This window comes from Felis catus, chromosome X (genome assembly GCF_018350175.1).
Source record: "Felis catus isolate Fca126 chromosome X, F.catus_Fca126_mat1.0, whole genome shotgun sequence".
NCBI lineage: Eukaryota > Metazoa > Chordata > Mammalia > Carnivora > Felidae > Felis > Felis catus.
In genome coordinates, this window is record NC_058386.1 from 127664043 (window position 1) to 127680478 (window position 16436).

Below are 16436 nucleotides of genomic sequence, written 5' to 3' on the forward strand. Positions count from 1 at the left end.
CAGGATGCAAAATAGATGTATAGAAATCCATTGCATTTGTATACATTAATTAATGAACCAGCAGAAAGAGAACTTAACAAAACAATTCTTTTTACAGTTGCACCAAATATAATAAAATACCTAGGAATAAACTTAACCAAAGAGGTGAAAAGACCTGTACTCTGAAAACTATCAAACTTTGATGAAATAAATTGAAGATAACACAAAGAAATGGAAAAGTATTCCATGCTCATGGATTGTAAGAAAAAATATTGTTAAAACATCTATACTACCCAAAGCTGTCTATACATTTAATGCAAACCCTGTCAAAGTACCACCAGCATTTTTCACAGAGCTAGAAGACCCCAATAGCCAAAGCAATATTGAAAATGAAAAAATTGGAGATGTCACAATTCCAGACTTAAGTTACATTACAAAGCTATAGTGATCAAAACACTATGGTACCGGCATACAAATTAATGGAATGGGACAGAGAGCCCAGAAATAAACCCACAATTATAAGATCAATTAATCGTTGACAAAGGAGACAAGAATATGCAATGGGAAAAAAATAGTCTCTTCAACAAATGGTGTTGGGAACACTGGACAGCAACATGCAAAAGAATGAAACTGGACCTCTTCCTTATATCGTACACAAAATTAAATTCAAAATGTATTAAAGACCTAAATGTGAGACCTGAAACTATAAAAATCCTAGAGAAGAGCACAGACAGTATTTTCTCTGACAGTTGTAGCAACATCTTCCAAGATAATGTCCCCTGAGGGAAGGGAAACAAAAGCAAAAATAAACTATTGGGACTTCATCAAAATGAAAAGGTTCTGTACAGTGAAGGAAACTACAAAACTAAAAGAATCTATGAATGGAAGAAGATATTTGCAAGTGATATATCTGATAAAAGGTTTTTTCCAAAATATATAAAGAACTTGTACAACTCAACACTAAAAATTTAAACGAAATATTCTAATTAAAAAATGTGCAGAAGGCATGAACAGATATTTCTCCAAAGAAGACATTCAGATGGCCAACAGACACCTGAAATGATCTCAACATCACTTGTCATTAGGGAAATGCTAATCAAAACCATGATAAGCTGTTGCCTCACGCCTGTCAGAATGGCTAAAATTAAAAACTCAAGAAACAAAAAAGTGCTGGAAAGGATGTGGAGAAAAAGGAACCCTCTTGTACTATTGGTGGGAATGCAAAGTGTGCAGCCACTGTAGAAAACCATATGGAAGCTCCTCAGAAAGTTAAAAATAGAGCTGCCTTACTATCCTTAATAGCACTACTGTGTATTTCCCCAAAGAATACAAAGCACTAATTCAGAGGTATATATGCATGCCTATGTTCGTAGTAGCCTTATTTACAATAGCCAAACTATGGAAGCAGCCCAAGTGTTCATTAATAGATGAATGGATGGATGAAAATGTTAGACACACACAGGAATATTATTCGGCCATGAAAAATAATGAAATCTTTTTATTTGCAATAACATGGATCAATCTAGAGTATAGTGCTGAGTGAAATATGCTAGTCAGAGAAAGGTAAATACCATGAGTTCAATCATGTATAATTAATGAACAAAACAAATGAACAAAGGGAAAAAAGAGACAAATCAAAAATCATACTCTTCATTATAGTGAACAGAAGATTAACAGTGGGGGGAGGTAGGTGAGGAGTGATGTGAAACGGGTAAAGGGGATTAAGAATACACTTATCTTGATGAACACTGAGTAATATATGGAACTATTGAATCACTATATTGTACAACTGAAGCTGATACAACACTGTATGTTATTTGCTGGAATTAAAATGTATTCATTCATTCATTCATTCATTTATGGTGCAAAAGGTGACCCATGGGCAGAAAGAGCTACATTGGGGTTGTGAAGAATGGTTGGTTTTATACTATGGAGTTGGGGGGGGGTACAGTCAAAGGGGAGGCCTCCAGAGGGACTTTGATATGCTAAAGAGGACTCCTAAGATACCTGAGGCCTTGCTATTGTCAAGCTAAGGTTGTTTTTCCCTCTAGCAAAGCATTAACATTAGGACCATAGGGGGTTCCTGGAGAAATGCTATGCTTGCTTGCCTCAAGTATCTGTCAATGGGCTGCAGGTTATAAGGAAATTTAATTTTACCTGCCATCTCCTTCTTGCCTTTGTTCCTCCTATCACTGTGGAGGGGCGATACTGGGTCATATTATGTCACCCACTGCAGTAAAGCTATAGGGGCATTTTTCATGGGCTCCTATATCCAAAATAAAACCTGTACCCCCTTCACAGGAAACTAATGAGCAAACTAATGTGCCTTCTCATTCCTGTGAACCTGCGAAAGACATCAAACTTCTCTTATGATGGTTGTACCTTTCTTTTTCATTCTCCTTTCCCCAATTTATACTAATAATCCCTTCTTAAAATGGGCCATTCAAAAAGATCATCACAGACATTTGGATTACAAACCAGAAAAACCCTTCTGATTCCTGCTGTTTGTTCCAACTCCCATTTGAGGATGCTTCAAGCCTGACATCTAAAAAACTTTTCACTGGCAGCACTGGTAGACCCTGGGTTTGTAATTTGCTCTGTTTTATATATATATATATATATATATATATATATATATATATATATATAGAAAGCCAGTGAACCATGTTGGTATGTAATATATATACTATATATTAATCTATATTTTTCTTGTTTCTATAAATATGCCTTTTACTAATTACCTGATTGTTTACTAAACAAAACAGTTTATATGATGGCTAAACACCACCTGTCACACAGTTAAGGCCTTAAATGGCTCTCAAAGTAAAATTATATTATTAAATACTGAAATAACTCAAATGCATAAAATTATTTTAATTTAAAAAATAAAGGGGTACCTGGGTAGCTCAGTCAGTTAAGCGTCCAACTCTTGATTTTGGCTTGGGTCATGATCTTACAATTGTGGGATCAACCCACGCATAAGTCTCCTTGCTGAGCACAGAGCCTGCTTAAGATTATTTCTCTCCCCCTGCCCCTTTCCTCCATTTGTGTGTGCTCTCTCTCTCACTCACTCACTCGAAGGAAGGAAGGAAGGAAGGAAGGAAGGAAGGAAGGAAGGAAGGAAAGAAGGAAAGAAAAATAGAGAAGGACCCATATAAATAAAATCAGAAATGAAATGGAAGTAATCACCAACACCAAAGTAATAAAAAGGTTATAATAGACTACTTTGAAAAATTACATGCCAAGAAATTGGGCAACCTAGAAGAAATGGATAACTTTCTAGAGACATACAATATTCCAAAACTGAATTAAGAAGAAAGAGAAAATCTGAAAGACCAATTACTAGTAACAAAATTAAATCAGAATTAAAAACCTACCAAAAATTAAAAGTTCAAGACCAGATGGATTCACAGGGGAATTCCACCAAACATTTAAAGAAGAGTTAGTACCCATTCTCCTCAAACTATTCCAAAAAGTAGAAGAGGAAGGAAATCTTTCAAATATATTCTATGAGGCCAGCATTACCCTGATATCAAAACCAGACAAAGACATCACAGAAAAAGAAAACAGGTCAATATCCCTGATGAACATAGATTCAAAAATCCTCGACAAGATATTAGTAAACCACATCCAGCAATACGTTAAAAGGATCATTACCACAATCAAGTAGGATTGATTATGGGGATGCAAGGATGGTTACACATTTATAAATCAATCAATGAAATACACCATATCAACAAAACAAAGGATAAAAGTCATACAGTCATCTCAATAGGTGGGGAAAAAGCATTTGACAAAATTCAATATCCATTCACTATAAAACTCTCAGCAAACTGGTTTTAGAAGGAACATAATTCAATATAATAAAGCCATATGATAAATCCACAGCTGACATCATGGTCAATGGTAAAAATTGCAGTGCTTTTCCTTTAAGATCAGCAATGAGACAAGAATGTCCACGCTCACCACTTTTATTCAACATAGTACTAGAAGTCCTAGCCATAGCAGTCAGACAGTAAAAAGAAATAAGTGGCATCCATATTGGTAAAAGAAGAAGTTGAGCTGTCTCTTTGCAGATGACATGATAGTATACATAGAAAACCCTAAAGACTCCACCAAAATGTACTAGAGGTAATAAATTCAGTAAAATTGCAGGATACAAAAATAATACTCAGAAATCAGTAGTTTGTATGCTTATAACTAAAGTAGCAGAAGGAGAAATTTAAAAAATTCCACTTGCAGTTGTACCAAAATAAAATAAATAAGATACAGTAAAATACACTACCTAGGAATAAATTTGACCAAGGAGGCAAAAGCCTTGTAATCTGAAAACTAGAAAAAGGTCCATGAAAGAAATTGAAGACAACAAAAGCAAACAGAAAGCTATTATCCCATGCTCATGGATTCGAAGAATTAATATTGTTATAATGTCCACACTAGCCCAAAGCAATCTACAGACTCAATACAATCCCTATTAAAATACCAGTAGTATTTTTCACAGAACTAGAACAACTAAAACTAAAATTTGTATGGAACCACAAAAGACTCCGAATAGACACTCTCTTTAAGAAATGGTGTTGAGAAAACTGGACAGCTACATACAAAAGAATGAAACTGGGCCACTTTCTTTAACCATACATGAAAGTAAACTGAAAATGGGTTAAGGAAATAAATGTGCAACCTGAAACCATAAAAATCCTAGAAGAGAACACTGGAAGTAATTTCTTTGACATTGCCTTAGCAACATTTTTCTAGATAGGTCTGTTGAGGCAAGGGAAACAAGCAAAAATTAACTATTGGGACTGCATCAAAATAAAAAGCTTTTGCATAGTGAAGGAAACCATCAACAAAACAAAAAGGCAATGTACTTAGTTGAAGATATTTGCAGATGACACATCTGATAAGGGTTTAATATCTAAAATATATTTTAAAAACTTGTACAACTCAACGCCCCAAATAACCTGATTAAAAAATGGGCAGAAGACCTGAATAGACATTTTGCCAAAGACAACTAGATGGCGAACAGACCCACGAAAAGATGCTCAACATCACTCCTCATCAGGAAAATGCAAATCAAAACTACAATGAAATATCACATTACATCTGTGAGAATGGCTAGTATCAAAAACACAAGATACAACAAGTACCTGTGAGGATGTGGGAAAAAACCCTCATGCAGTGTTTGTGGGTACATAAATTGTTACAGCCTCTGTCCAAACAGTATGGCAGTTCCTCAGAAAATTAAAAATCAAAATACCATATGATACAATAATTGCACCTCAGAGTATTTACCCAAAGAAAATGAAAACATTAATTGGAAAAGATATGTGCATACCTATGTTTATTCCAGAATTATTTACAATAAGGAAGATATAGAAGCAAGCTAAGTGCTCATTGATAGATGAATGGATAAAAATGTTGTGGTATGTACATATAATGGAATATTATGCAGCTATAAAAAAGATATCTTGCCATTTGTAACTACATGGTTGCAGCTAGAGGGTATTATGCTAAGTTAAATTAAGTCATACTGAGAAAGGCAGATACCATATGATTTCAGTCATGTGTGGAATCTAAACAACAAATGAATATATCAAAAAAGCAGAAATAGCCTCATAAATATAGGCAAAAAATTGATGGCTGCAAGAAGGGAGGATGGTGTGAGATGGGCAAAATAGGGAAAGGGGAGTGGGAGATACAGTTATGGGAGTTAACAAGTCATAAGGGTGAAAGGTAGAGCATAGGGAATATAGTCAATGATAGTAGTATATGGTGACAGATGGTAGCTACACTTGTAAGCAGAGCATAACAGAAGTTGAATCACTGTGTTGTGCAGCTGAAACGAATGTAACATTGTGGGTCAACTGTACTCAAATTTAAAAATTATAATTATTCAGTCTATTATAACTGTTCAAATTGTCTGTTTCTTCTTGAGTCTGTTTTGATGGTTTATGTCTTTCTAGGAATTTGCCCATTTTATCTAAGTTATCTAATGCATTGACATACTCTTATTCGTAGCATTCCCTTAGGATCCCTTTCACTTCTGTGAAGTTGATAGTGATTATTTCAGTAATTTGAGTTGTCTCTCCTTGCTTTTTTTTGGTCAGTTTATGCAAAGATTTGTCAATTTTGTTGATCTTTTCCAAAAACCTATTTCTGGTTTCACTGATTTTTCTCTAGTGTTTTTCTCTACTGTGTTTTAAATTTTTCTGTTCTAATTTTTGTTTCCTTCCTTCTGTTAGCTTTGGATTTAGTATGCTCTTCCTTTTTCCAATTCATTAAGGTAGAAAGGTTATTAGTATGAAATCTTTTTTTCTTACTCTGCTCAGGCTACTATAAAAACATTACTGTAGACTGTGTGGTTTAAATAACAGAAATTCATTGTTTCACAATTCTGGAGGCTTGAAGTCCAAGATCAAGGTGCCTTCTTAGTCATATTCTACCTAGTCAGATTCTGGTGAGAACTCTCTTCCCAGATTGCAGGTGGCCCCTATCACTATGTCTTAACATGGTAGAAAGTAAGACAGAGTAAGTTCTTTGGTGTCTCTTCTTACAAGTGCACTAATCCTACCATAAGCCCTCATGGCCTCATCTAAACCTAATTATCTCCTAAAGGCCCCTATCTCCAAAGCCATCACATTAGGGGTTAGGGGCTTCAATATATGAATTTGGGGGGATATGATTCAGTACATAACATTTTTCTTCTTTTTAATGTAGATGTTTACTGCTTTAAATTTCCTTCTATGAACTGCTTTTGCTTCACCCCATAAGCTTTCCTTCTGTGACTGATTTTTAAATATCATTCCACTGCTAAGTCCAATAGCTGACACCCCCCCCCCCAGGTAAGTTTCCAACCTGTGCTCTTTTCCCTGTAGATCACAGTTTCCTCTTTTTTTCATATCATAATTTTTTTGTTGAAAACTGGGTGTTTTAGGTAATGTATCATAGCAACTCTGGGTACTGATTCCCATCCTCCAGAGTTTGTTGTTTTGTTGTTTATTTGCTTAGTGACTGGGCTGCACTTTTTCTTTGAACTTGAGTTCTCCTACAGTGTGCAGCTTCTAATGTCATTTCTCAGAGGGAATAGCCTTGAGCATATGCAGTCACCCTGGAATGACACAATCCTCTTCGAGTGTCTCTTTTCCTAATCTCCCTGTCAGGCTGATAGCTGGTCTGCCTCTGTTGCTGTCACACCCAGATGTCAGCCTCCACTAATTGCAGGCTAATTGCTGTATTCTTTGGTAAGAGGTCCCCCAGACATAAATTACTCCAGTGTAATCTAATAAAGCTTCCAATAGAGCTTCTGCCCTGTGTGTGGCAGTAGGTGAAGGAAAGGAACCCAGGCCTATCAGGTGTGCCTTGCTGGAACAGAGCTTTTGCATTATGGAGCTAGGGGTAGCGTGGGATAGGAGGAGAAATGTTAATGACTTGTCCCTTGTGGGGAGAAAGCATAGCCTTTGACCGGGACCTGGAGGGAAAGAGAGCCTCCTGGCCTTACTTGCCAGGACTAGAACTTCTGTGTCAGTGTGCTGAAAGATGGGGCAGGTCATGGCTCAAATGCTGTAGACTCACTGTTTTTACTAAGAATTAATTTTCTTGTGTATGTTTCTCCCATTTTCTGTATGCCCGTAGGACACTTTAAATGGTGGTGGCTGTGGTTTGTTTTCATAATTTTTCAAGTTATAGTTGTTTTGTTGGAGAGAGCATCTGTGGAACTTCTCACACTGAAATTCTGGAAGTGTCCAACTCTCACTCATGTTGAGGGCTCCATTTTTGAAAACTCTCAAATCATACCCTTAATTTAGAGCTTTACAAACTTATAGCCTTTGGATCAAATCCACATAAAGTTTCATTGGAATACCATCATGCCCATTTGTTTACATATTGTCTATGTCTGACAGAGTTGAGTAATTGCAGCAGAGACCATTTGCCCCAGAAAGCCTAAAACATTTAGTATCTGGCCTTTTACAGAAACAAAATCTGCCAATCCCTACTTTCGTTGGTCAGCTTTACTAAAGTCTTTTATTACTTAAAGGTGCTCCTGTAGTAAATGAGTTGTCAAGAGTACCAACTACAATTAAAATCATATTTGTCTTAAAAACAAAAATAGAAGATTTATAATATAAAATGATATTTACTGGGTTTTTTTCCCAACATTTTCAGATTTGGTAGCTCAGCGAGGAGAAAGATTGGAATTATTGATAGATAAAACAGAAAATCTTGTGGATTCGGTAAGTATGGGATATGGTAATGTTTTTTCAGGGTCTAAATAAAGTAGAGAAACTGTGGTTGATGGCTAACATAATAGGGAAATATGTTAAATTTAATAATTTGCGATTTTTTTTCCTTTCTAACCTCCATTATGTGATAATGTTGTGACGATGAGGATAATAATGAGGTATAGGTATAGAATAAAAGCCACAACCCATTAGAAGCCATTAAGAAAATTTTGGTTTGGGGAATATACTCAATATACAGTATGGAAACAGTTTTGTAAAGCTTTAGATTGGTGCCTTTATAATTTAGCTCAGCAGCATATACCAGTTTCTATACATTTTGTGAAACATGAAACAAATATGCAGGCCAGTTGTGATCCAGCATGAATCATGAAAACTGAACAGTTCAGTCTCTTTCTTGCCGACCATGGCAGCTTGAGCCTTCATTGTATCAAGCAAGAGCCATTTGATATTGGGAGGGGCCAATGAGCGCTACTTATGCTACAGTTATATGTGTCTTTGCACTTTCCATCGGGAAAGTGGATGAAGGTTTTGAGGAAAAGATGATAGATATACTGTGAGTAGATGGAGGGCAGAGATCAGTTAAATTTTAGGTCTACACAATTACAAATTTAAATATAGAGTAGTTTACACCTTGAAATGGATCAGTAAGTAATCATGTTTATTCTTACTGGCAGCTAGATCGTAGTGGTTAGGAGCACAAGCTCCACAGTCAGGATGCCTGGGATGAATCACATCTTTGCCACTTAGTAGTTTTGTGATCTTAGGCAAATTACTTAACCTCTCTATGCCTCAGTCCTCATCATCTGTAAAATGGAGATGTACCTCATTAAAGCAGGTAATGCATGCAAAATGCCTAACACAGTATCTGGTGCAAAATAAGAGCTATTTCAGTGTTTACTGTTATTGTTAGTTTTATAGAGACATCTATTAACAATAGTTCTTAGGAGGATAATAGTTTTATTTCAGTCAAAGCACATGGAAATTGGAGGAAGGGTGGTACCATACAGCAAGTCAGAATACCAGGTTTTTATAATGGCTCACTTTGTCACCCATTGCTATGGGGCAAAGAAGTATCTGATTCCAGATCTGCAGACCAAATTCTTAATCTATGAAGATTGCCCTATATTTAGCTAGAACAGTCTGTGTTTGGCCAGTGTTAGTATAGTTTGTACTTTCCAAATAAGTCTTTAATTTTGTTGGCTGTGTGACCCGGAATAACGAAAGATACTAATTAACTAACAGATGTCTCTCTTTATGGAGGAATAACCTATATAGGATAAAGTGCGGCAAGTGTACCATTCAGTAATCTTTTACACATATATCTATACCTATGTAACCACTGCTTAGGTCAAGATAAAAAACATTTCCAATACCTCAGAAAGCTGCCTCATGCTCCTTCCTATTAATAATCCCCAACAGAAGTAGCCATTTTATGACTTATTTCACTCTAGATGATGTTTTGCTTGTTTTTAAATGTATAGAAATGGATTCATATGTTATATACTGTTTTCTCTCTGGCCTCTTTCACTATTAGGCCTATGAGATTCATCCACATTGTTGCACGTGGTAATAGTTTATTTTATTGTTTTATACTATTCCATTGTATAAATTTACCTACCACAATTTGTTTATCCATGCTCACCTGTTGGGATTCCATTCTAATTCTAGATTCTCTATTTTGTCCCATTGATCTGTTCATTTTTTCAGCCTTTTTTCTTTCTGCATTTCATTTCGGATACTTTCTATTACGTTTCTTTTGTGGTTTGTAATCTGTTATTATTCCCTCCTCATGTATTTTTTGTCTCTACAAGTTTGATTTGGTTCTTTTTTAGATCTTACACATGTTTCCTTTGCAGATGCATACTTTCCTCTACCTTCTTGAGTATCTGAAGTATATGTATAATTGAAATGTTTCTTCCACTTTTGGTGAACTTGAGCATACAACTTTGGTATATACCTAGGAGTGGAATTGCTGGGCTATTAGGGAATTTTGTTGTTCGGTTGTTTTAAACTGTTTGTGTCCTGGTGGGAATTATTGAGAAGTCACTCTTGCAGAAGAAAATGGATAACGGATGAAGCAAAGTTCCTTGGGTTTTGGGCCTCATACAAGTAAATACATCACCTTCTTGTGGAAATTGAACAGATTTTTATGGCTCGAATCCCACAATTATATTAGGCAGAACAGGCAAATGTGTTTGCAAACAACTGACTTAGAGGGAACCTTTCTTACTGGAAAAGCGTAAAGAGGAAAAGGCTTTCACACTAGCAGGAAGAACCACTTCTGATGCTTGGCACCATACATATTACTTTGGTGGAGAAGAAAAAGGGGAGAAGCTTTTCCAGTGGGCTCATACTGCTTACTGTATACCTGACAGAGTCCTGCTTCTGAGAACTAGTGATTATGAATGGCTAGTCTCTACCTGTGATGACAGTAATAAATTCTTGATTCAACATGATTAATGAAAGTAAAATGTTTACAGAAATTACTACAAATCAGTCATGCAGTCAGTGCCAGGGATCAAATAATTCATGTTTTTTTCCCCTAGTCTGTGACCTTCAAAACAACCAGCAGAAATCTTGCACGAGCCATGTGTATGAAGAATCTCAAGCTCACTATCATCATCATCATCGTATCAATCGTAAGTTTTTGGCATTATAGTGTGTTACTTTATTTTTCAAACTTTAAGAAGTTCGAAGCTGGAATTCTTTCTCAGTTGTTAGCACTCTGAAATGAGCTACATATAACTTTCAGTGGTAAGACACATGAGCAAGAAGAGGCTTTGCTATGAATTCACTCCAAAATATTCTACTTACATCTCATCTTGCTATTGAGAATGTTTATATGTAAGGAGTCATGCAAGGCATTCCAAATATTCCTGGATATTTAATGTTTTTGTCACTACTGAAATGGCGTTCTTTTAAAATTACATTTTGTGGGGCGCCTGTGTGGCTCAGTCGGTTGAGCCTCCGACTTCGGCTCAGGTCATGATCTCACGGTTCGTGAGTTCGAGCCCCGTGTTGGGCTCTGTGCTAACAGCCCGGAGCCTGGAGCCTGCTTCGGATTCTGTGTCTCCCTCTCTCTCCTTTTGTATTTAAAAAAATACATTTTGTAATTGACTCCATATTTTCTAATTACATTTCTATTTTCTAGTTGATTGCATGTTCCATTTCTTTATTTCTCTTTTCTCTTTTCTAATCTGTTTTTCTGTCTGGCAACTTTCCATAACTCTTAATAGTTATAGTAGTTGGTCAGTTTATTCTGTATTCTGATTCTTCTGTCAGGAGTCAGCAAACGTTCTGTAAAGTGCCAGGTAGTAAATATTTTAGGCTTTTTAGGCTGCATGTAGTCTCTGTCACATATCCTTTTTTTTTAAAACAAACCTTTAAAAATATAAAAACCATTCTTAGCTCACAAGCCATGGGCTGTAATGTGCTGGCCCCTGCTATAGGTAAATTATGATACCATCTGTTAATAATTTCAACCTCATCAAATTTATACATGCACATTATATATAATTCTGTATAATTACATATAGGTATGTATACGTATATATATATATATATAATTTAAAGTTACTAGCAATGTGGAATAATTATGGTGTCAGTGGCATCTTTAGTTTCTGGTTTTAATAGGAATGCTTCTAATATTTCATTTTTAAGAGTAATAGGTACTATGAATTCTTGTTAGATTTTTATTTTCAAGTTAAATAATTTTATTTTTGTTTCTAGATTGCCTAAAGTTTTAGTCAGGAATAGGCATTTAATTTTGGGAAATGATATTTCTGTTCCCAATGAATTAATAATATGACTATCTACATTTAATATTAATATAAATAATTACATTAATAAATGTACTTAAAATTATCCTTTCATTTCTGGGATAAAATACTAAGTGGCTATTATGTAGTATTCCTTTAATGCATTATGAGTTCTGTTTCATAATGTTTATTTAGTAGTTCTCTTATCTAGTATTTCTCTTGTCTATAAATATAAATGAGTCTATATGCTGTTCTCCTTTTGTAACCCCTATGTAAAAATAAATTGGACCTCTTTGAACTATCCTAAATGTCTGGTAACCATTTTAATATGCTTAAACTCCTTTTTGCATTGCATTCTGGAAGAATCATTCAGTTCACTCTTCCTGCAAGTTAATTTTCTTTTCAGCTCTCTTCATTCTATGTATTTATTTTTCATAGCCACGCTTTAAATTTCTAAGAACTCTTATTATTCTTAGTATAACCTTTTTTTTTTCCCATGGAATTGTCCTTGTAACAGATGTACCATCTCCTTGAATTTCTCCGGATATATATTAAGATATGCATCACAGGGAAGTAGCTTATGCCATGGTGGGAACGGCTAGGCAAGTTCAAAATCCTCAGGGCAGGCTGTCAGGAAGGGCAGGCTGGACCTCTGGGGCAGGAACAAAGCTGTAATACACAGGCATAATTTCTTCTTCATCAAGGAAACCTCAGCTCTTCCCTTAAGGACTTCTAACTGGTTGATTTAGGCTAATTCAGATTATGTAGGATAATCTACTTTACTGAAAAGCAACTGATATATGAGCTTTAATCACATCTACAAAATACAGTAACACCTAGATTTGTGTTTGATTGGGTAACTGTGTACTGTAGCCTAGCAAAATTGACACATAAAACTGACCTTGGAGAAAAATAGTCATGTTTATCTCTAATGGGTCTATTATTTTTATTTTAAGAGCTATTTGGAATCCTCAGTAAATTTTAAGAGTATAAAGAGGTTCTGAACCAAAAGTTTGAGACTTGCTGCTCTAAGGAGAGTGGGAGGAAGATGCTTTACATTGAAGGTAGTTTGTGGCTGGGCAAAGCAGCCTTTCTCCCTATCCTGTTGCCATTTGCAGAAGCCCAAAGTTAATTCTGAGCAGATTCCTCTGAATCAGCTCCACTTTTCCTTGACCCCCTGTTGAAAGACCTCCGGTTTAGATAGCTGGATCTACCTAACAGAGAAGGGCAGCCATCGATCTGTTGATGTCATACTGGAAATTGTGCCATGGCCTTGAATGTTTCCTTGCTCAGGATACTCAGGTGGCACATTCTAGGCTCCTTAGCTTAGCCTTCTTCCTTCTGCTTGGGTCTGGGAATTTAGATTGATTTATAAAGCTAGATTATTGTTAAATTCAGACTGTATTTATTGATTACTTACTACATGCATAGCACCGCTCTTAATGCAGTATCAGTCTTTCCCAAAAGCTGTTGTCACCTAATATATTGTACTTTAGCTTTAAAAATCCTTATATTTCGTCTGTGGCAAATAGTCAACTTCATGTCAAATTGGAATATCTGTGTGTGTGTGTGTGTGTGTGTGTGTGTGTGTGTGTGTGTGTGTGTTGTCTGTGTGTATGTGTATGTGTGTGTGTGTGTGTAGAGTTTAAACTATTCATTAATAGCCAGAATTTGCTATAAACCATCCCCGTCCCTGACATTTATAGAGTAGGCAAAAACACTCTGCTGACTTTTGGAAGTGAGCATGGAATTCATAAATGTATTTTTTTCCAGGCACTGAGTAATGAAATCAGCCACTTAAAGATCTCAAAAAAGTTGAAATTTAAAGAAAGACAAATGACTAAATTAATGCAGTGAACCTAATTTTTAAAATAAATATATCTTTGGAATTTAGTAATGTGAACAAGCATATACCATTAAAAAATCATACTTTAAAATTACAATACAGTTAAAAAGCTAACACATCTACAATAGGACTAGTGTTTTTACTGTTACTTGTATCGTCAGCTTTCCTTTGATTCGGTAATTGTAATTATATCATTATTCACTAAAAGTTTCATAACATTCTTGCTCATAGATTATATAGATGTAGAATCTCTCCTTATACTTTTAAATATTTCTAATCATCCTAATAATGAAAAGCAATGCATGTGTAAAATCTAAAAATGTGCTTCATAATAAAATTATACTTCAGGAGAATTATGATAATTTGCGATCTTGATAATTAATGATGTTTCATGAGAGTTAACTCATGTAGCTTGATTCTGCCTGGTTCCTAGTGAAGAGAAACAACTCCAGTGCTTTCTCTCCCAATGAAGAAAGTATAGTGGAATTCAAACGTGTGAGAGCTATAATAAAAAGGATCATTTTAATTCCACTTCTACCTTTGAAAATACTTGGTTGGTATATTATATTATTACACAACTGCTACTGTAATGGAACTAATATCTGTTAATAGGTTTTTGCTTTGCTTTATATTTATGAGCCTATGATAGATTCAAGAAAAAAAATTGCCTTCCCTCTCCCTCTAGGTGTTCATCTATATCATTGTGTCACCTCTCTGTGGTGGATTTACATGGCCAAGTTGTGTGAAGAAATAAAACAAGGAAAAGTTATCATTAACCAAGGATATGAGAGAACAAGGAGTTAAAAGCAATCCATGTGATTCAAGCCTTTGAATACTGACAGATGGTGTCTGCCAGTCTCTTCAACTCTCTTCTATTTCTTTTTTTTAATCTTGTTGTATGCTTCCAGATTTATCTTTGTCCAGTTTATTCCAGTGCACTTCAGATTGAACCATTTATTGCAGCAGTAGCCTTAAAAAGGCTTTTGTTTCTTTAGTTCATTAACTAGAGTCATCTGCTTAGAGAAACATTTTTGTTTGCAATTGCACAAAGCTATCACCAAGGTAGAAACCACCAGTCTTAAACACTGTCTACTAAGACTTTGGATGAACTTTGTGCACACAACAGTATTCAAGAGAAAGCATTGCTAACATCTCATCCTAATGTCTTTTGCTATTGAAGAGTTTTAGGTGCTTGAAAACAATATAAATGGAGAATTGTTGTTACTTGGGGAATTGTAATTAATTTGTTGGTGCTGCTTGTTTCCAGGAGCCCATGCAGGTAAAGTTTTAAACATTTTCTTTCAGTCATATGGGGAACATTTTGCTAGCCCATTAGAAACACACAGATGTAACCTTGTCCTCCTAGTATTCACTTTCAGGAAGAAAGTTTTAACCATTCACAAACTTTGCAGAGCTTGATATCCTCTCTTTCCCCCATTGCAGTTGATTTGAAAAGATGATTGTTTAAATATTGTTGAAGGTTGTGGTTTTTTATATATTTCTTTCTCTTTGGTGGATAATTAGGGCAATTGTACGGTTAATAGAATGGGTAGTATAGGAGATGGAAAGGCAAATTCTTCTGGCTCACCAGAGAAAAATAAAAGAACCACAGTGGATGTGCTAGTGTTTTAGAGATGTATGAAGAGGAGGTAGTGTGGGTAATTTTTTCCAGTCTGGGAGAAGCCCAAACTGAATATAGTCAACTGCCAACTCTAGGGTTTGGGTTTGACTGCTGTTGAATACTAGTTTTAGTATCCTTTGTGGATTAATAAATTCTCTAATCTGACTAGTTTTGAAGAATTCTTTTGTGAAACTTGAGAGTAGACATTATGGTGTATAGAAACAATACCAGAAAGTTTAACATCCATTTAACTGCAGTGTGGGAAAACTGGAGTGTGATCATACTGCTTTGGCTACACTGGCATCTGTTAGCTATTATGTAGTTTGGTGTGTATCTGAAAGGACATTTGCTGCCCTAAATCTAATTGCATTTATTTATCAATAAATGCCAGTAAATGGAAATTATATTACATTTGACTATTTTCCAAATGAAAGAACAATGTAGTCTGTAAAACCTAGCCATCTGTGTAATCCTAGTCACGTGCCTTGAATATATACGTGTCACATAATCTGACTCATGCTACCTGTTCTTCCATCTGCATACACCTTTTCATTCATGCTCTCTGATTCATTTCTTTGACATATACTTTAGGCCCACTGGAACTCTTCGTGATCACACATAGCACAAGTGTTTCTCCGTCTTCTTTATCAACACTAATGCCTTTTAATTACATCAGCATTTCCTACTGGAAAACACATTTCTTCCAGGAGAACATTTGGCATTCCTGAATAATAATTTCCAAATGTCTTTAATCCAAAGAAAAAGACTTAAAAGCTTATTTCCCTTTCTTATACACACCTGAGTAAAAATGATGTGCATGTTTTAGGGATAAATTACTTAACTGTTCATTGGTCTATTTATGTATAAGAATGCTTTGGAAAGCACATATCTTGTTTTAAATGACGCACAAATTGAAGGCATTAATAAAATTTAAGACTACTGCAATGAGCTTTCCTCCTTGAATCTAATTTCGTCTGATGACGTTTTATCAT

The 16436-nt window shown here is 35.4% G+C and overlaps 1 protein-coding gene across 2 annotated transcripts in view; it reads left to right on the plus strand.

Annotated features, from left to right (window-relative positions):
* The window catches only part of VAMP7 (vesicle associated membrane protein 7), a 57454-nt gene extending 42655 nt beyond the window's left edge, over positions 1 to 14799 (plus strand). For both annotated transcript variants that reach the window (XM_004001062.4, XM_045050659.1), the window contains 3 exons: positions 8143 to 8210; positions 10766 to 10858; positions 14509 to 14799. In XM_004001062.4, coding sequence (XP_004001111.1) covers positions 8143 to 8210; positions 10766 to 10858; positions 14509 to 14577 — 230 coding nt within the window. In that variant the 3' untranslated portion in view covers positions 14578 to 14799. The remainder of the gene's footprint in view (positions 1 to 8142; positions 8211 to 10765; positions 10859 to 14508) is intronic.
* The last annotated feature ends 1637 nt before the right edge of the window (positions 14800 to 16436 follow it).